The sequence below is a fragment of the Bos indicus x Bos taurus genome, chromosome 1 (assembly GCF_003369695.1).
Source record: "Bos indicus x Bos taurus breed Angus x Brahman F1 hybrid chromosome 1, Bos_hybrid_MaternalHap_v2.0, whole genome shotgun sequence".
In the NCBI taxonomy this organism is placed as follows: Eukaryota; Metazoa; Chordata; class Mammalia; order Artiodactyla; family Bovidae; genus Bos; species Bos indicus x Bos taurus.
In genome coordinates this window covers 134,530,775-134,553,334 of record NC_040076.1, presented here as the reverse complement: position 1 = coordinate 134,553,334, position 22,560 = coordinate 134,530,775, and the positions used below count along the sequence as shown (strand labels likewise).

The 22,560-nt window shown below is 39.0% G+C and overlaps 1 protein-coding gene across 3 annotated transcripts in view; it reads right to left on the bottom strand.

Moving 5' to 3' along the window:
* The window catches only part of RYK (receptor-like tyrosine kinase), a 108,738-nt gene that overhangs the window by 64,727 nt on the left and 21,451 nt on the right, over positions 1-22,560 (bottom strand). For all 3 annotated transcript variants that reach the window (XM_027545648.1, XM_027545653.1, XM_027545655.1), the window contains exons 2-5: positions 17,435-17,556; positions 5,785-5,884; positions 3,865-3,999; positions 802-855 (exon numbers count right to left, since the gene is read on the bottom strand). In XM_027545648.1, the coding sequence (XP_027401449.1) occupies positions 802-855; positions 3,865-3,999; positions 5,785-5,884; positions 17,435-17,556 (411 nt within the window). The remainder of the gene's footprint in view (positions 1-801; positions 856-3,864; positions 4,000-5,784; positions 5,885-17,434; positions 17,557-22,560) is intronic.

Sequence of the window (22,560 nt, the reverse complement as noted above, 5' to 3'; positions counted from 1 at the left end):
TAGGTGAAATGGCATGATGCCTAGGATGTGCTTTAAAAAATTCTACCCTTCCCTACCTACCACCTGTCTGAAAGAGGAAGGCATCAACAGTACAGGACTGGTAAATGTTGATGATTCCTAAGGAGGGTGATGGTCACATGGGGGTTGATCAAAACATTCCCTTCATTTCTCTATTTTTGAATTTCTCTTCCCCAATTTTTTTTTAGTTTACTTCCATAAAGAGAATCTAATAACATTTTAAGATGCTGCCATTAAAACGGCTTCAGGAAGAGTAAGACTTAATGATGCATCCGTATCAGAAAAGGAAAAAGAAGTCTAAGTTATACAATCTTACAGAACCATTACCAAAAAATAAAAACCTATGTTGAGTTTCTGCTCTGTAGGTTTAAACAACAGAAAACAACAAAGCTGTGGATCTTTCAGCTTGTATTTTCAGCTGAATGAAACTAGCCAAGAGCTGCATCCAGGCCATGAATTAGATTTTCTAACTTTCTGTTAAACAGATGAAGATCTTACACATATTTCACATTTATACTTTAATTATGGCCACTTGAAATGATAATATAAATTCTTGCTTATAAAAGTTTTTTAGAATTTTACTTTACAAAATTTTCAATATTCAAATAGTTTCATCTAAATATACCATTCTACAAAACATCAGTTAAATAAGTAGCATGGCATCACTTAATCTTTTGGAAAATTGGAAACCACAAAACCTCTAAGCTTCATGAAATCAAGTCTATTTGCAATCAATTATTTTTCATCCCTAATGATGGAAAAAGATAATACAGTAACACTTACAAATAGTTCTGCTAGTGTTTTTGTCCAAGGCTGAAGTTTTTACTTCTTCAAGTTCTGAATTTAAAAGGAGATAAAAGATGCTTTAAAAATTATTTTCCATGAAAATCCTTATATATTGTAATTAAATTTTCTGAATTTTTTCTAACAGTTTTATATTCTAAAAGAACACTGCCTAAACTAAGTAACAAGGTATGTGTTGCAAAATGGTAAATGCTACATTACTATTCTGATAATCATCACTATACTCATCAATCAACAGTCTATGCCTATATTAGCCAATTACAGTTACTCACTCAAAAAGGGTTTCTGTGGTCAAGAAGTCTAGGAAAACCTACATACTATAACCTCTGTGGAGGCTAACAGTACACATTAGCAGAGTATAAAGGCACTGAGGAGTTTCAGACTGATGAAACTTGACTGAACCAATAGTTTCCATCCTCGTATGATAAAGGACACTTTTCTTGCCCGTACCACCAATTAATATTCAATACAGTACATGCATGTTTTCTGTTGCAGACACTTTTCATACAGTACTAAGCTTGAAAACCATATAAATAAATATATTAAGATCACATACTAAAGAATCATGAATGTGAACTGGAAGATTAGGGTGGCCAGAAGTACAACCACCAAAAAAAGAGACTGGTTCAATATTAAGTCTAAAACAGAATAGAAAACTACATCAACGGTCAGTTTTCATGTACATAATAAAGCAAATGGAGAGGGTATGAGATCATTCTGAACATCAGCTGAGCATTAAACCTCAGTGGGCACTAGCAGTGGTGTGCTCCGCAGACTCCATCACACTTGGCCGTCATTCCGCCTTTAAGCACTAACAGTTGAAGCGCCATTGTACAGGCAGCGCCACCTCCTTAGGGACCAGGAGCCACCTGCTCTGCACTCTGTATCTAAAGTCCACTTTGGCTTTAAAATTACATGAAAGTAAGTGTGTAACTGGATATGCAAGAACTGACAAATGTACCAAAACACTAAAGCTAAAATGGGGCTAACTTTTCATTACAAAAACGTCTATTCTGGATAAAGAAGTGGTGAAAATACACGCACACACACAATAAAATAAAAAAATAAGAAAATCCTACCATTTGTAGCAACCAGGTAGACTTTGGGGCCTTATGCTAAGTGAAATACGTCAGACAAAGAAAGACTATGAGATACTCCATGATCTCACTTATGTTTTCAGAATCCAAGAATAAATTTCTTTTTTAATCATAAGAGAAGAGATTAGATTTGATATTATCAGAGGCCAGGTATGAGGAAAGAGGAGGACCCAGAGGAGGTAGTCAAATGGTACAAACTTCCAGTTACAAGATAATTACTACAGATAAAATGTATGCATGGCATACATTATGTGTTATTCAACACTATATGTTAACTGTATGATTATGTGAGAGTTGTTGAGAGAGTAAATCCTAATTTATTAAATTCTCATCTCATGGAAAAAATTTCTTTTTTTGCTTTCTCTGTCTGTTGTTAACTACATGAAATGATGAAGTAAAGTCGCTCAGTTGTGTTTGCAACCCCATGGACTATAGCCTGCCAGGTTCCTCCGTCCAAGGGATTTTCCAAGCAAGGATACTGGAGTGGGTTGCCATTTCCTTCTCCAAGGATCCTCCTGACCCAGGGATCGAACCTGGGTCTCCTGTATTGCAGGCAGATTCTTTACCATCTGAGCCACTGGGGAAGCCCACATGAAATGATGGCTGCTAAGTAAACTTATTGTGATAATCATTTCACAATGTATGAAAATCAAACCATTACACTGTCACCTTAAACTTATACAGTGATATGTGTCATTTATATCTCAATAAAACTGGGGAAAATATATAGAGAGAGCAATTGTTTACTCTTAATTAAAAGATTAAATGAGAGCTAAAAAAAATGCCCATTCTAATGCAGTACCACTTTTTTGCTGGCACATATCTGGACATTAGCCATTTTAATGCTGGCCTCAGGTGTTCTCATAACACTCAGCAGTAACCCTGACTAGGAAATGTGTTAAGAGACAGTTTGACAATGAAGCAAAAGCACAGGTTTGCAACCCAGCTCCACCACTTAGTTATCCGGCCTTGGCAAGTTGGTTGAACTCTCTGAGCCTCAGCTTTCTCCTTAGAAACTGGATATAATGAGAGACGCTACTGCCTCAGGCTGCTATAAGCATTAAATGGGTTTAAATGTGTTTGTAAAGCACTTGGAACATGGCTGTCACTCAGCAAAACCCAAACTCAGCAAGTTTTCTTTAGTATTTTTTTTTTCTACCTTACATACTAACCAGCTCCACCACTGTGATGGGTAAATTCCGGCCACTTTAATCTCTATGGAACTTAAAGTGAGTGGGTTGGATTAGATAACCTTTAAGAAGAATTCTAAAATTCTTGCTCTATGAACTCGTGTGCTGAAGCTCTTTCACATCTGCTGCAATTTCTTGAGTAACAGATTATTCAAAGCCAAAACTACCAAATATTAGTAAGTATCCACATATAGTATTTTAAGTTTCATGATAGTAGATTAATCTAAAATCAACCCACCTACCTCTTAAAACAGGTTATTAGACCATTTTATAGATGAAAAAAAAAAAAAAAAAAACACCTGAAACTTAGGTTAATAAAAGGAAACCTATTCCAATACTCCACCAAGAGTAGAGTTATAACACATTTTTCTGGGACCAGGGCAACGTTTCTATATAAAAGTAATTCATAAAGGAAACAGTTAACACCCCATTACTCAGGGGCCCCTATCTAAAGTCTGTGATTTCTTTACCTCTTCGGCCTGATCGGCCATCAGTGCTATTTCACATTCTAAGGGAAAACATTCTTACCAATTCTGACAAAAATTTTGAGAAAGCAGGGACTGAGTGGGGCCTAAATAAGATTCCTAGCTAGAAGCTATCATGGTGATTATTTCAGAATTTCATCAGTTAGTGCTCTTTTCATACTTGCAACTATAGTCAAGACTGGAACACAAATCTGTAAAAAGATGACAAAATCTATTTTTGATCTTCTCACATCTATATAAAATACATACTTTAGTAAATAAATTTCTTACTTTTATAGCACATTTTCCTTCGTTTAAAATTTAAGACTGTAAAGTTTTTTGAAGAATTTACTGTCAAGTTGAGCTGCATGAGTATCATAACCTCAGAATCTACTTTGCCAGTACAGGAAAGCTCGACCCGAAACACTGTTAAAAAAAAATAAATAAGAAAAAATATTTAAATGTTCTAAAAATCAACATTAATGTCCCATAATTTAGAATTTATTTCTATTGCAATAAAACTAAAAAATAATACATTTACATAAAATACTAAGCAAAAACTTTCAGAGAATTTATTTTTAGACTACACAGCTTTAAATATAAAGTACTATAAAAGTCAGCATTAAAGAACAAATCAAGACAAAGGAAGAGAATTATTTTCAAATTTGCTCATGATTTTTAATACACCAATCTGTCTCCTAAATTCTCTTATTACCATATAGTAAAGATACAAAACCATAAGGCAAACTCCACTATCTTACCAGGCACAATCACCAACAGTAACAACAAAAATTACTTGATAAAAAGGAAAGACAATTTCACCATCAAAAAGCAATTGTGTATTGTTGTTAAGGAAGAGATTAAATATAAAGCTGTAAAGGAAACTGATAAATTCTCACCTATGCATTAAAAAAAAAAAAACCTTTCCAAGCAAAAACTGTTTTAATTAATTACTGCAGCAATGGGATAACAGACTTTCATGCATTTTTTTTTTCAATCTTTCAGTTTAAGACTCTTTCTACAAATTTAGAATGCATCATTCTACCATCGGTATCAGCGTATGAACAATATGGGCATTTCTGAATTTCTTTACTAGCCCATAAAAAGTAATCAGCCTTCTCATATTTTCTTAAAGCTTAGATTAACATATGCTACTAGTAACAGTGAGTTAAGAAAGTTTCATAACACTGGGGCTTATACTTTCAAGTTTTAAAACTTTTCACTTTCTTTATATCTCACATCTTCAGGAGGCCTTCTCAAAAGACTGGCTCAAAACAAACTGGTATAAACATGATACATATCATTTACTAAGACGTGTCCTGAGAGCCCATCCTATTCAGACGTTACTAGGCACCAAGGGTAGACAGCTGAAACAGACAGCTCCTGCCCTCAGGTGGCCACAGGCTAGCAGTACAGACAAGGACAAAGAATTACAAAATAATGTGATCAATTTTAAACAGTTAAATAAAAGATCTTACAGGGCAGGAAGAATACAAAGAGATAACACATGGAGGGAGAGGAGGCAGAAAAAAAAGAGTAAAGACTTTGAGTCTTGCAGAATATTTAATATGAACAGAAATTCAGATGCAGGAAAGATGAAAAGATGGTTTAAACACAGAGATCAGCATGGGCAAGGCTTGGCTCAGAATCACATGCAGCCTGGCACTGCTGGAGCACAGGGGCAGATCTAGCAACAGGCTAGACAGATAGGCAGGGGCAGACGCTAAACACAGCACACCAGCTGGAGAACCCGGAAGGTACTCAACAGATGAAGGTGGGGCACTGAGGAAGTGATCATCCAGGCTGCAGTGTGGGAACTAATGGAAGAAAAACAGGAGCAGACAAAGGGACTCGAGTCAGGGCCAACAATGCATAAAAGGAGACAAAAGAGCTGAGTGCACATCATTCTAGAGGGGATGGAAAAGAAGAAACTGTTTAAAAAGTCCAAATAATCCTTATTTACAAAAATCACTTGTTAAAGAACTTCTGCATCTTATACCTATGTTCTTTAAAGGTATGGGTGTGTGCGTTCGTGCTAGGTTCGTGCTAGTCGTATCCAATTCTTGTGTGACCCCATGGACTGTAGCCTGCTAGGCTCCTCTGTTCATGACATTCTCCAAGCAAGAATGCTGGAGTGGATTGCCACGCCCTTCTCCAGGTACAGGGGATACAGTTAAAAACAGCATATTAAACTCTGTCACTGAGACTCACCTGATAAAGTGCGTGGAACTTCCCCCTGAGCAGAAATGTTGACCTGGGGCATGTCCATAGCCACAAAATTGTCTACTTGGAATCCCAGCTTATATTCAACCTATAATATGGAGAAATAAACAAACTGGACCTGTGATAACAGACAGGGCTTAGTATAGCTTGACCACACTGATTTTGGTCATTAACAAATAATCTAGCTATATTTTTAAAAGTCCAAGTTGTCAGAAACAGTCTTAGGAATGTTCCTTTATTTTAACAGTCAAAGACACCAAGCCAGGGAAGTCTAATATACACAAAGCAGCCAGAGTGAGAATCCAGATCTGCTGGGTCTAAGACTTTTCCCCACCAAACTGTGCTGCTTCTTAAATGACTTATTAGATGACTGCCGAGGGGATGTGTTTTATTTGTTTATTCCAGTTTTATTGAGATATAATTGACATATATCACTGTATAAAATGGTTTCAGCATAATGACTTACATACATGATGAAATGCTTCAGGTTTAGTGAATATCTATCATCTCATATAGATACAAAATTAAAGAAATAGAAAAAAATTTTTCCTTGTGATGAGAACTCAGGATTTACTCTCTTAACAACATTCATACATAGCATACAGCAGTTGATTATATTTATCAGCTTGTACATTGTATTCCTATCTTATAACTGGAAATCTGTAGTATCTTTTCATTATTTTCATCCAATTCCCCTCCTCCCCCTCCTCTGGTAACCAAATCTGATCTCATCTCTTTTTCTATGAGTTTGTTTGTACGTTTGTTTGTTTTTGAAGTATAACTGACCTACAACACTATGTTAGTTCCTGTTAATACAACAGTGATTTTTTTCTATACATTTCAAAATGATCACAATAAGTAGTTATGATATGTCATCACAAAGATCATATTATTTAGTTATTGATTATACTCTCCACCCTGTAAATTTCATACCCTTGACTCTTTAATTTTGCTACTAAAGTTTGCACCTCTTAATTTCCCTCACCTATCTCTTTCCCCAACCCCTCCTCTGGTATGCACCTACTTGTTCTCTATATTTATGACTCTGTTTCTGTTTTGTTATGCTTGTTCATTTGTTCCTGGGAATTTTCAATTGAATAAACATTCAGTCCAGTGAGCCACCCTCTATTTCATGCCCAGAACAGTACCACCACTCTCCTATACAACCTGCCATCTAGGATTCAGAATTCTGCTGAGGATCACAGTCACTGACAGAGAAGCCCTAGAGAGGCAGATAGATATGAAGAGCCAAGGAGTTGAGATGTATAATTTACAGACCATGACTAGTCACCAATGTCTTCTCTAGCTGATAAAAGCCAAGCTCTGAGGGCCTGTATGTGCTGGCAGATGAAGGTCTGATCTACATCAGATCCACTCACCTCACAAGTAGATTCCAAAGTACAAATTTCTCATAAAATATCTATGCTACATTCTCTGGTCCGGCTTTCACCACTAACAGAGTTAATGTTTGGATGTCCATCTAACCTCTGGATCTCAAGTGATTCAGAATCCAGAAAGGAAGAAAGATGACTAGAAAAATGTCCCTGGAACACCAATATTCTCTATCAATACCTGGCCTCTATAGGTGGCTTAATAGAACCAATCAGCATCAATCAATATCAAACATCAAACACACCCCTTTTGCTAGCAAGATGTTCATGAAAGAAACAGCTCAACCTGCTAAGTAATATCTGAAATTCAGAATGGATGCCATCTTCAAGACCCTCAACAAGGCCTTATATTTCCCGGTATTCTTTGTCCTGTCCTTGGGACTCAATGAGAAGGGCACCCCTCTCCCATTCAGTGGTCACAAGGCCTTCCAGCGAAGGCTGGGATTGGCAGAAGCCAAAGGGCAGAGGGTTAGGAAAACAGTAGTGGGAAAGAGGTTCAAGAAACCATTCTTCAAGAAACTTAACTAGAAAGAATGTAACTAGGTAATGGCAGAATAGACTTCAAAGCCTATCTTTCTTCTTTTTTCAATGGGAGATACTCAAATGTTGTACACGCTAATGGAAAAAACCAACAAATAGGACACAACAAAGATGAAAGAAAACAGGGACAGAGGAGCATCCCAGAGTGTAAGAGAAAGGGTGGACACCTGGGCACTGACTGAGTCAGGAGGTGTTTAACCCACAGATGAGAAGGGATCAATCCAATGACTATAGCTCCCTCTCTCGGTTCCCCTTTTCACACTTTACTTGAAAGTTCCAGAACACTATTGTTGCTGTTGTTCAGTTGCTCAGTCGTGTCCAGCTCTTTGTGACCCCATGGACTGCAGCATGCCAAGCTTCCCTGTCCTTCACCATCTCCCAGAGCTTGCTCAAACTCATGTCCACTGAGTTAGTGATGCCATCCAACCATCTTGTCCTCTGCTGTCCCCTTCTCCTCCTGCCTTCTTTCCCAGCATCAGGGTACTGGGCCATTCAGGTGTACCCCGAACGCTATAGGGATATGCAAGTATTAAAGCACTGCTTTACAGTTAAGATAGATATACAAACAATTGTTAAAAGTTGCATTTGTTAAGTGCCATGTTCATAACAAAGGAAATGCTCTGGCTGCTGCACATCAGTGACTTGGTGGTTCCTTGGCTAGAAGTGTTCCCTCTCACCTTAGCATGCTGCAACACTTAGTCACTGCCACCAGGGGGTGTGAGAGAGCCACAGCCCAGCAACTGTGGGCCAAGAATGAGCAGGCTTTCCAGCAATACTTACTAATATTAAGAAAATGCATTGACTATATTCCTATATCCATGCTATCTCTAAACAAAGCAATACATGAAAGGCAACTGCCTGAAAAAAAAATTCAGCACAGTCAGCAAGAACTGGATTGGAACCATGAGACTGTGTGACCATCAGATAATTTACTAACTTTTCCCAAGTTTCAGTTTTTATAAAATGCTGCTACTGCTGAGGATCAAGTAAAATAATTAACTGACACACCTAACTGTCAGTCGGGTACAGGTCCCCTCTGATAAACGCCGACCCCAGTAGCATCAGCAGTCATTCCAGGGTCGCCACACTATGCCCCACTGCACTTCCCCATACTGGCCAGCCTGCTCCTGACCTCCAAGATTCTGACACAAGCCTTCCTGTGCCCTGCCAAGACAATCCTGCAGCCCTCTCTATTGTCCCCTATTGGGAACCCCACTAGACTAAATAGACTCTCACACTGTCGGCCTCTTCCCAAGTGTCTTCCCTGCCTTTTCCTCCAGCCCGGCTTTTCTATCATTTGGTCCCTGTAACCCTCAACCCTCAGGGCACAGCAGGGTCAGCATTCCTTCAGGATCTTCAGGTCCTTTCTCTTCTTCCCCTCCTCATGCAAAAGCCCCTGTACTCTGAAGCTCACAGCTTCTACTCACAATGGCTATTTCTCACGCCGTCATCATCAGTGTCACACAAGGACTTTACAGAGCCCGTGGCACTCGGCTCGCTTTGTCTCCTGCCATCTTCCTGGTGGCTTTGATATTAATATTCAGCATTCCTATGTACTGAAGAATTACTTCATAACCAAAACAAATGTAAAAATCCCACTCTATCAAAGATCCCATTACCACCTCTGATTCCTACAAAACCAGTTCTTTGTTTCCAACACTTTGATTCAACCACCATTTATGAAGCACATTTGTAAACCAAGGGCTGTGCTCATAGCTGGGATGTAATGGCCAGTGACGCTATTTCCATTCTCTCCAGCCTATCCATCCAGGGACCTGGTTTCACTTTCCACACTGTGCCCCAGAGAAGACTAGCTACCAACACCGTCTTTTTGCCATCAGAACGCTGACCACCTCTCACGCCACCCCTGCTGCCCAGCACAACCGGGGGAAACCACAGACCAGAAGAGAAAGCTGCTCTTACACAATGATGATCCCCATGTTCAGGGTAAGCCGTTAATCCTGGTCAGCAGTCCCTTCCCTACTCAGCCCCTTCTCCCTAGTCTTCTCACTCCAAACCTCATGGGATTCACAGCTTCACCACCTGCTGCCCACCCCACTTTCCTACTCTCAGACAATGCTCCTGTCCCCTTCACCTGGCACACAAGAACCTGCCACCCCCCCCAACTTTCTCCCTTTCTTTTCAGCTCCAGGCAGATTTGGTGGCTCAGATGGTAAAGCGTCTGCCTACAATGTAGGAAGATCTCCTGGAGAAGGCATTGGCAACCCACTCCAGTAGTCTTGCCTGGAAAATCCCATGGACGGAGGAACCTGGTAGGCCACAGTCCATGGGGTCGAAAAACATCAGACACGACTGAGCGACTTCACTTTTCACTTTCCAGGCAGATCTGTTAGAGCGCTCTTCCTTTGCACTCCACTCCCAAGGAGAGATTTATTCTCCTCTCCAAATGATAAACCCTTCTCTCAGCATACTAGTCTTAGCCCACTAGACCACTAATGGGATCCTGTATCATCAACTCGTCTCTCTCACTCTCCTACATCTTCATTCTCTCCCATATGCCCAATAACTTACTAGACATATGTGCCTAATAATCTTACAGCTCTCAAACATAGCAGATTCAAAGCCAAATTTACTATGCTTCCCCAAACTTGCTGTCTCCTTTACTCTAGGTCTCAATAATTGCAAGCAGAGGCACAGCCAGCCAGGGACCAGAACCCCTGGGGCAGTATACAGAGCGAACTGCAAATAAGGTTAAAGGCCCTAATTGTAGTCTGAGGGCAGGGACCAGACCAGCACTGGAGAGCCTCAGTGTGGCAGGGGGTGAGGGCAGAAGGTAGAGAAATGGGCTTGTGAATGGAGCTGGGTAGCATCAGAGGCATGTGGTGAAGGGGTTGAGCAGGATTTCTGAGAAGCCCAACCCTTTGGCCAGCAGCAGCCTGGAACACTAAAAAGTGTGAAGGCACGACGCCTGCCCTCTGCTGCCTCCCTTTTTGAGGGACTGCCTAAACATGAAAGGCATTCCAAAGCAGTTCTCTTCTCCCTCAGGAATCTTCAGAATATAAAATTTTAAATTGTAGTTTCTGGGGTTAGAAACTGCTTATTATTAAAGGGCAGTTTTTTATATTTTGGCATGCCATCAATCTATATGGACTCTCACTAGCCAATAATCCTTTGAAGAAACAGATCTGCTCTAAAGCTAACATTTATAATCTACTGGAACAAAGAAAATCTGAAAATCAGTTGTTTATCAGAACAAAGAATGAGCCAAAATACTTCATAAAAGAAATGAGAAAAAAATATAAATATTTGAATAAGCTAAGAAATAAACATTTTTGGTAATCTTCCCTTACTTGGAAACAAATGGTAATTGCATATAAGCAACTGCTGAGTAAAGCCACTTCCTCTTGGAACCCAGTACAGATTTAAGTGAGTGCACTTTGCCTGAAGCCCAACAGCCTTTCAATTTCTCTGAAATTATCAGAAGTGCTGCCTTTCTCACAGAAATCCCACCCTGCAGGGGATACAGCAGGCTGGCCCCCAGGGCTGCTGTAGGAACTCTGGACAAGTTCCCTGCAGATCCTCCTGACAATGATGAATTCCTGAAACCAGAGAACAGCTTATAGGATGGGACTGAGTAGTGTAAGTATTCTGCTACCTTTTGGTATATTTTTGCCTTTCAGCTATCTAAAATATCTGACACTTAACAGATACAACTGCAAGTTTTTTCCTGGATACTGGAGAACGTTCTGGAATGCAGAAGAAACTTATTATCTGTTAAAACCACCAGTAAGGGGACTGTGAAAGAAAAGCAACACCAGAGTTCTTACCCCATCTGGAAATGCAATTAACCCATTATATTTACCAACCACTGTCTAAGGCAGTGTGATACAATGTCAAGAGTAAGACACAGCTCCAGTCTCTGAGAAGACCACAAACCTATTTGGCAAGATAAAACACAGTCACTGCAGAACACTATTATCAGAAGCTTTGATAATGTTAAAATATCTTCAATGAAGTGACATACCAAGAAGACTGAAGATCTTTGGAAGCAAGTATCTCATCCTCTGGTAATTCTTAAAAAGCAATAATTGCAAAGTGTTGGAGCCGAGGAGCCATGACCCTCCTTCTGAAAGTTCCTAACTGCATCCCAGAGCTAACAAGATCAGGTGAAGAACTCTTCATCATGTCTCTCCTGCCCCCTTGATGACTATCATTTCAAATATATATATATATATATATATATATATACACACACACACACACACATATACACACACACACACACACACACACACACACACACACACACACTCACATATCTAGATGCTTATCCATGTACAGACTATCTTTAGAAGGGGAGATCAGAATCAGGTAACAGTGGTTGCCAATGGAAGGGGAGTTAGGTGGCTAGATTGCTTGGGGATGATACTAGAAAGGGCTAGGGGATTTATTTTTCACTATATACCCCTATGCCTTTCGCATTTTGTACCATATGCATAAACAAAATACTCAAAAGATTAACTTTTAAAATAGACAAACTTCAATTAAACAACTGTGCTAAAATCACAAAAGAAATTATGACCTAAAACTGGAACTAGGAGTTGCAATGGAGGTCAAACCTGACATTAGATTTAACATATACACATTCCTTCACTTTTTTACTATAAAACATTTTAAGACATAGCATGACTAGTACTTTCCTCTAAACTCTTATACCTTCTACAGATGAACTGTGAAATAGGCTTAGCTATATGTTCAAACTGAATTCAACTCATTCAAAAATGAATGAGTTACATTCATTTTTTTCAAATTTAAAACTATATTTTTTCAAATTTACTTTATTCACAGTAAAATATCTGCAACATCCCAGGTGTGCAACTAGTTTACCAAACAGTTTGTCAAGTATAGCCAACCCATGTTTTCACACTTCTAGATACAGGAATCCACTGCCTCTAAAGCAGCACATCCGAACTCTGAAAAGCTCCAACTGCTCAGAAGTTGCCCCTTTGCGGAGCTGTGCCTTGTGCCTCTCTTCCATAGTCAGTTAAGGAGCACACCTGTATCTAAGTAGCAGGTGCTATACCAGGCATGAGGGACCCAGAGAAAGATGAAAAGAGGTCCCTACCCTTGACATGCTCAGCGCCTCAAAGGGAGAGAGAAGAAGATCAACTACAAAAATATCCTTAAGAGCATGATAAGGGTGTGAAAGGAAAGGGCACCTGACACAGATGAAAAAGAGGTGACACCAGGTCTAAGTTTCATTAGATAAACAAGAGTTAATGAAGTAAAGAATGGGGAAAGGGTATTTCTAGCACAGCCAGCACAGTAACAGAGTCCAGGGCATTCAAGAAATAAAAAAAGACATTAAACAATTAGCTGGAGGGCGGGCAGAAAACGAGGACGAGATTATGAAGGCTCCCTATGAAATAGAATTTTATTCTGGTGGCAACCGAGAGCCTTAGAGCAGTTTTGCAGGGGGTGCAGCAAGAAGTCAGTCCAGAGGCCAGGAGACCAGTTACTACTACTACTACTAAGTCGCTTCAGTCGTGTCCGATTCTGTGCGACCCACAGACAGCAGCCCACCAGTTAGAAGGCTGCTATTTTTCCATAATCGAGTTAAGAAACATGAAAGCCTAAGTTAAGGAGGAGGCATTAGATCTCAAGAGAGATAAGAAACGAATTTAAGGTATAGTTATAAGAGAGAATCATCTGTATCATCTGGACCTGGAAGGTGTAGGAGGCGTCTAGGATCCTTTCTAGGCTTCTGCCCGAGACGAGTAAATAAATGGTGATGGCCTCCGGCAAGTCAGGGAACTTCTGACTTACAATGACCACCACACCAGTAAGGGCAGCCCAAATGTACACTAAGGATGGTGTTTAACACCTGCCACAGAAGTATCTTAGAAATTATGCTCTACAAGATAATGTGAAGAATGCAGAAGTACAGCAGAGCTATACCAAGGCTCCTCCTCACCCAACATGTACCCAGACCAACACTGCTTCCCATTCAAACATATACATTCACCTGAGCCCCTTCTATCTATTCTCTCCCACTCCAATTTCCTCCTTGTCTACAGGTTTCTAAAACTCCTCAGGTACCCATAAGCAGCCAGATCCCTGAAACTCACTCAAAAAAAAAAAAAAAATTAGTGTATGTATATTTTTAAAAACAAATGAATAAGAGGTTTAATTCTGTTCAATTCTAACTGTCACATCCTACATTGCCTTTTTATTCCTAAATCACTATCCATACTCTTGCCTGGGAAATATTCTCACGGTGGATATATACATATACATCTTTTTTCCCAAGTGGGCCCCAAAACAATCACATCCTGTTCAAAGTCAGTAGTTCACTCAGAATAGAATGTCTATTTCATTAGATTTTTCACAACTTTAAAATATATGTATTATTTGTTTTTATATTCATCAACATTACAGATGGGAAAAGTAACAAAGGACTAACTGTCAATTTTTTGGAGAATATAAAAAGCTTCTCTACTTGAAACAATGGATCTCAGAGTTGCAAGGGAACCTAAAATTCAAGACCACCATTCCACAAATGTTTAAATTCCTTCTACAACATGCCCACCAAATGGTTACCCAGTGCAGATCTGACCTCTTTCAGTGAGAGGAACAATCACAATGGCTAAAACTGAAACCGAGTTTTAAACACAGGTGCAAAAACTAGTGTTTGAAAGGCTGTTGATACAGAATTTTAATATATAACTTCAAATTGTGCATGCTAAGTCACTTCAGTCATGTCTGACTCTTTGCAACCCTATGGACTATTGCCCACCAGGCTCCTCTGTCCCAGGGATTCTCCAGGCAAGAATACTGGAGTGGGTTGCCATGCCCTCCTACAGGGGATCTTCCCAACCCAGGGATCAAATCTGCATCTCTTATGTCTCCTGCATTAGCAGGTGAGTTTTTTTTTTACCACTGGCACCACCTAGGAAGCCCTAATTTCAAATTATGTCCCCACAATTACTTGTTCATTATAAAGGAGAGAACCTTACAGTGGAGAAACCTGGTGAACTGAGCGATCACAGTAACATCCACAGTAAAAGGACAAGCTGACATCACGTGCAGAGGGGAGGACAGCTCTGCTGCGGTGCTACCACCACCGAAACACTCGTGAGCCCAGTCACGAGGAAGCCTCAGGCGACTCAAACTGAGGCGGCAGTCCACCGGCCTATGTTCCTAAATGTCAAAGTCAAGAAACACAGAGAAAGGCCACAGGAGGGGGAAAAAGAGCCACAAAAAACATGATTGTGATTAACTGGTGAAGTGTGAGTTCTGGAGATTAGATAACAGTCTTGTGTCAGTGTTAAGTTTCCTGATTTTGACCGCTGTACTTTGGTTATATAAAGAATACTCCTATCCTTAGAAAATATAGACCGATGTACTCAGGGGTAAAAGGGCATGAAACATGCCATCACTTGCACACAGTTCAAGAGGAAAAAAGTCTGTGTGCATGAGAGTAGGGAGAATGAGAGAATGAATCATAAAATAAATGGGGCAGAACAGTAACAATTTGTGAATCTGGGTGAAGGATAAATGAGAAGTCTTTGCACTGTTTTTGTAATTTTCTGTCTGAAATTACATAAAAATTAAAGGTTACTCCCCCAAATAATGATAAGGTCACCCAAGTAATAATAAAGTCACACATTACTGAAAAATGAATTAGGTTTGTCTCCTTGAAGAGTCCAGGTGCCTACTCATTCAAACTAACAAGACCTCAGATTAAAATGTCTCAAGTGAACCTATTCTGAGTGACCTATGTCATTTATGCTGGCACTTCAGCATATCCAAGTTATCATCTACTAAATGTTGTTAGATCACATGAATCTTCTCCCTCTGTTTTTGCAGATTTCATCCTAAAGAGATCTAACCACTCCTAAAAGAACATCCCCTATTTGGATACCCCAAGGCAATAATGTTGGACTTAGGTGTTCTAGACAGCAAGGCACATACACTTTACCCAGGATCCAAGCTAATTGAACTTTAATCCAAACATTCCTGCAGGCGTATTTTAATGCACGTATATGTGTACATTTCTCTAATATACGTGTGAGCATATATAAAAATGTGGATATATGCATATTTACATAATCATTTCTACTTTCCTAACTGACAAACAAATATACTTAAAATATTTAGCATTAAGCAGTGAACTGAAATAAGCACCTTATTCACTTTGTAAGGAGTGTTGGCTTATTGGTACCATCTTGGGAGAGGGATGGGAGAAAGAATTTGGCAACAGCAGTCAAAATTTTAATCATGAACATTCTCTGACCCAGTCATTTCACTTTCTGATCACAACGTACCATTCAGAAATAATGCCAAAAGTACACAAAAATTTCTGAACAAATTTAGACATTCTTAATATATATACACACACACATATACCTATATACATACATACACATTCACACACATATTTTTTCTATGATTCTATATTCATTAATAATAATGCTAGAAACAGCAACAAAAGATGACTACCAATTGTTTTTACCATCCCTTTACCATAAAATTTTTCTGCCAAATGAATGAAACTATTTGTAACAGGGAAGAGAAATGTTACTAAAAATCCATACGTCAATGAAGCACTTAACCATACATCATACATCCATACAATATCATATTATAAAGCCATTAAAGAGACTGAGTTAAATCTGTAATTAGAGAAGTGTAAAGTTGCCAAGACATAGTATCAGGTAGGGAAAAAATACTGTACAACACATGTATCAGATAATCCCCTTTTTGTTTAAAAAGGAAAAAGAAGTATGGTTTCAAGTATACCAAATTATAAACAATAATTATTTTTCTTGGTTCAGATGTACAAAGTCTGAAGAGTTCTTAAAACAACTCTGTAATAGTTGAATTTTCCCAATAACCATTATTGTTTTCTAAGAAGATAAAAAGATCTATATTAAAGGGGTCAGATTTAAATGACTTGCTTAAGAACGAACACCTCTTTGTAATACTTTTTAAAAAATAAACTCTACAATAGGTATTCTTATTTTAGTATAGCAAAAACTATTTTTCTTTCCCAAATAAAATCCTACTCAGAAGCTTATACATGAGGCTGACAAAAGAAACTGAAGTTGACCAGGGAAGGTGGACTCTACACTCAGCCTCTCATTCTTTGACTTAAGAGAAAACTTACCATGATAGAGGAGCCCAAACAGAGGAAATCTAAAGAATTCAGCAACATGTAAACCAGGCAAGAAGTTTGTTACAGTTAAAGAAGCTTAGCCAGCGCCAACACGAGTGCTTACACCTCCTGCACTTTACTTTCACTGCTTCTCCATAACTGGGAGAACTGTATCCAAGACCTCAAACATGTCTAAACCACCTATCTTACCAATTCCCAACCCCTCATTCATCTCTCTTCATCATAACAGCACAGTCATTAGCAGGTCCACCTGTCCCCTCTTCCAGCTAGAGCTACATCCTTGTTTGAAAAGCCTGAAAATAAGTGTTCGGTCATAAGCTAGTCACATATATGACTAGCTTTCTTTTCATTTTCAAATGAAAGGCTACTTTCATTTTCAAGGATTTGAAAGTCTAGAGGAATGGGCTCAAGATTTAAAACACAATCTGAAAAGACCCAGTACTGCTACAGCCCACCCGCCACTGACCCTCTTGTGCAGCTGGCAGCCCACCCCTCAGATCCAGCCTCTGCCTCAGCCTCTGGGCCTGGGTGGTCCTGTCTTGGCCTCTTTGGTGGACCGCTCTCTTACCTTGGACTTTGCATGCCAAGTGAAGTGCAGGAAATTTGTCTCGCTGGGTACTAACAGGTTAAAGGATAGAGCGTAGTGACTAATAAGGTCATTTCTCACATAATAAAGTTCTGCATCAAGACCTAGGGAAAAAAAAAAGAGAAAAAATTAAATGCCCCAAATACCCTCAAAAGCATTAACCATCAATACTTGAAATACTGATCATAACAGAGTAAAAGCACATCCCACCTGTGCTGCCTTATGAAGCAGGAAGAAGACTGGATTTTATCATTGCCAACAAAGATGAAGAAACTGAGACTCGGGACAATTAAGCACAGGGGTGCTGGAGCCAGAACCCTGGTTCTGAGAACCACCAATGCGACACATTTCCTTTTGGACAAAGACTTCTCAGATAAGTGCCTACAGACAAAAGCCCCTTTACCCTGCAAAACTGATGAGGATTTAGGAAAAGAGACAGGCACCTGGGGGGAAACATGAGTGTGAGTCAAGGCCCTAGCCAGAGATGATCTTGGCTTCCTTCAGTATGACGTGCTGGCCACTTGAACAGCATGTTACCAAGGTACACTCACCCCACTGCCACACAGACACACATCCTCTTCCAAATCTAAACTGCAAAGCAGAGAACACTACACTTTTCATATTCTCAGGACAGTCCTCTACACAAAGCAGATGCTCGGTAAACTCCTGTTAGACAAGTTAGCACCACAGATAAAAGGAGAAAATATCAAGATGCCTAAGAAATGCTAGAGATTTCAAATTTCAATCATTTCCACACCACTTTCTTGGCCAAGGTTACATCCAACCTCTAACATATATCACATTACTCAATTTTGTGATAACCCCTTCATCCTACTTGTATTAAATATTTTCTTTAAAATTAATTCAACTTTTAAATAAAAATTTAAAATAAAGATTTAATCACCATCTTAAGTAGAAACCCAGTAATTACTGAGAACAAAATACAACGTAACCAAAAAAAAAAATCAATTAAAAGGGGAAAAAACCTACCTACTAAATGCTAGCTAAACACTATTGCCTACACCAAGGCAGTGAGCCTAAGCGCAGCTCACTGTTTACAAAAAGGGAAGAAGAGGGTAACAGCAAGTGCTTGAGAGGGGTAAAAATATTAGAAGTTTTCTCCACAATATAATCCAAAAGAACTGAAAGAATAAAAGCAGGGAATCAGAGCTCTCAGTTGATTTACTATTATTTATAGTTGTGGCTAGGTGTCCCTCCAGTAACGGACGACACAGAGCCCACACATGGGAGGAAAATCCCATGGCCTCCTACAGGGAAGGCCAACCGGAATGTAAGTTCCCTATTGACTGGGCCTCATACCATGAGTTTAAAACACCTTGTGGTGTGCAGAGAGGTCCAGGTGGGGCTCTCATACCTCCTAAGATACCCACTCCGGATTCTTGCCTGGGAAACCCCATGGACAAAGAAGCCTGGCAGCTACAGTCCATGCGGTCAAAGAGTCTGACATGACTGAGCAACACTTTCACTTTTCACAACCTAGGTTAAACAAACATCTCTTGGACTGGCCATGCAAACCATGAATCCAAAGAGAAAAACTGATGAAGTGGTCATCATTAAAATTAAAAACTTTGCTCCTCAAAAGATATTAAGAAAATAAAATTCAAGTCACAAACTGGGAGAAAATATTCACAACACATCTACCAAAAGGACTTATTTTTAGAATATGTCAAGATCTCTTATGAACCAAAAATTAAAAGACAACACAATTAAATAAAAAGGGCAAAAGATGTGAACATACATTTTGTAAGAAAAGATATGTAAATAGACGATACGCATATAAAAAGGTGCGTACCTTTTTATATGCGTATAAAAAGGTGCTAACATTATTAGTCATCAGTGAAATACACATTAAAACCACAATGAGATATCATTTCCACCCAGAAGAATGACTAAATGTTGGCAAGGATGTGGAGCAAATGCAGCTCTCACACATTGCTAAGAATGGGACAACTTTGGAAAACTGGCAGTTTTCTTATAAAGCAAAGTGTACGTCTACTCAGATTCAGTCATTCCACTCCTAGATAATTAACCAAAAGAAATTAAAACATATGATTCCACAAAAAAACTCGTATGTTAACTTTGAGAGCACTCTTATTCAGAACAGCAAAAACTGAAAACAACAGAAATATCCCTCGGCAGATAGATAAATAACCAATTGTGTTATATTCATTCACACAATGGAATACTACTCAGCAATGAGAACAAACTGTTGAGACTTTGTAACAAGGGGTGACTCTAACAGACCACGAATCAAAGAAGCTGTACATCCTATATTAATTATTACTATAAAACGTTCTGTTGCTGCTGCTAAATCGCTTCAGTCGTGCCCGACTCTGTGCGACCCCAGAGACGGCAGGCCACCAGGCTCCTCCGTCCCTGGGATTCTCCAGGCAAGAACACTGGAGTGGGTTGCCATTTCCTTCTCCAACGCATGTAAGTGAAAAGTGAAAGTGAAGTCGCTCAGTTGTGTCCGACCCTCAGTGACCCCATGGACTGCAGCCTACCAAGCTCCTCTGTCCATGGGATTTTCCAGGCAAGAGTACTGGAGCGGGGTGCCATTTAGGAGCAGGCAAAACTAATTTGTGATGATAGAAATCAAATCACTGTGTTATTAAGGGAATTTCCTGGGGTGATGGAAATGTTCTGTATCTAACTAGGGTTATGATTACATAGGTGTATGTATTTTTCAAAACTCAACCAACGGTACATTTAAGATCTGCATGTTTCATTATATACAAAGTTCATCTAAACTTTTTTAAAGACGGAGAAAAAAAGACTCAACAATAGTTTTTACCTCTCTTTTCTAATCTCAAAAAGTCTTCATACCATAGAAAGTTACTAGCACCAACATAAAGTTTTAGAAAAAAATAATCATAAGTGATCAACAACTTCCAAATTTAAATTCCAAACATCATTCACAGGGAAATAAAGAAATCTGTTCCTAACAAATAACAGTTATAATTACTGGTAATAATAACAATGATGCGTAAATATTTGCGTTTTCCAGACACAGTTTAAAATGTTAAGAGCATCTAGTAAATTCAACTCCACACAAAGCTCCTTCCCAGTATCTTAGCTACCTCATTCACTGAGATACTGGAACCAGTTAATGAAATTTCTAAACACCCTTCTCCTGTGACTTATAATGCCAGACTCCCAATGTACGTGAGACTAACCCATTCTCAACGTGTTCTTCAATGTTCCTTTTATTCCCCAATTCCAATAACCTTTATCCATACCAAAGTAACCCATCTCTATGGACAGTGGAAATATATAAATTGCTTTACCTCCAAAATCTTGAACTGTAATTATCTCAATACTTCAGTAGCTCTTCAGTTCCTTCCCTTTATTGTTACAACAGCTGTTCTCTGGGCTCATAATACCTCCAGGGTCCATAATCCTCTTGTTTCTCCCACTTGATTATAGCAATCATTTCCTTGTTTTTTTCTTACTGACCTCAACCCCAATTACTGCCATTACTTTCTTACCAGTACCCTCAACTTTCTCCCACAGCTAAGACATGCATACCCCATCCTGCAAACACCCAATCCTGAACTGTTTTGACTCCCCTGTCCCTTGTCTTCTCTGGTGCTATAACTGAATGCTGCATAATCCTGGATGAAGGAATGCCCACCAATGAGAGTCACTATAAAACCATGCTTCTATGTTCAACAAATAAATATTTATAAGCTGTTGACAGTTTGGAGCCCTGTGATCCATATCTATAAACAATGGCCATCAAAATAAAAACTGAAATGTTAAAATTCACTACCCTAGATTTAGGTACTGAAACTGTAATACACTAATACTGTAAAACTGTAATACAACTGCAAACAGAGTTGCTGTTTCCTGATTCGATTTTGACAATTTGTTTTGAAATAGCCATTCTTTACTAAGGCAGTTATTCCTAGTTTGAAAGGATTTGAATTTCTTCAAAGAAGCCATTAAAATGAAGTTCAAATTTTCACCCATCAAATTAGTAAATCTAATTCTGTCATAAAACATATTCCTAAACATCAATTAGCATATCAGTGGTTAGGAAATTAAAATACCAGTACAACATATTAATAGAAACTGCGTCAGTTAACATTTGTATCTTCCCAGACATGGGGAACTAGAATAGCAGGTAAAGAACTATAACTTTCAGTGGAAAAGGAAAAGACCCTCACTCAGTTCAGCTACTGCCAGGCAGGAGTCCCGCTCGGCCCTATTTTAAGAAAGCTAAAACAGTGAAAAAGGGAACTAAAAATAAGCATCCGCACAAAAGGTTCTCTCCTCAGAGGAGCACCAGCAGTCTCTGTGTGGTTCCTAGGCCCAGGAAGCTGCACGCTCTCTTAGGCCCAACTTGATGGCAGCACCACCAGCTTAGAAAGCAGCTCTCATCTGCACTACCTCAAAACCATGCAAGCCAGTGATTTCCATCCTATTATTTTTTATCATCTTTAACTCTCTTCTGAAACTGCCTCAGCCACCCTAAGTGGTTTGACCAAGCTGTTCAAGTTATCCCATAAGGTACCAATTATGCTTTTATTAGTACTTGGTTTGAAAATTGCAGAGGTCTTGAATGGTTTACCCTTAACCTTATTTTTCCCATAATTCCTGTTATTTTTAATGATTTCAAAATCTTAAAGGTTTTTGTTTGTTTGTTAGGAATGCATTTGATGTTGGAAGAGAAATGCTTATATTCTTTCAATACAATACTGAATGTTAGATAGGGTGTGCAAGCAAGCAATTTGTGAACATTTATCAATGATTTATAAATGTTTATACTTTAACCCAGTAAATCCAATTCTAAAAACTCATCCTTAGAAGACCAAATATAGACACAAACATTTATGCACATATATTAATCAAAATTATATTTAAAACTGAAGAAAAGTAACAATATAAATTACCACTAACAGAGCAATGATCAATAAACTATAATCCATCCCTAACAGAGAACAACAGTTTTCAACAATTTCTCTTTCTTTGGAGGAGAGAGATGGTGTTCCAAGCCACTGTACCCTTTAGTCAAATCTCTCCCTGCTCACCCACGAGACATACTGAAATTCCCCTTTGAAGACAGGTTTTAACGACTAAAAAAA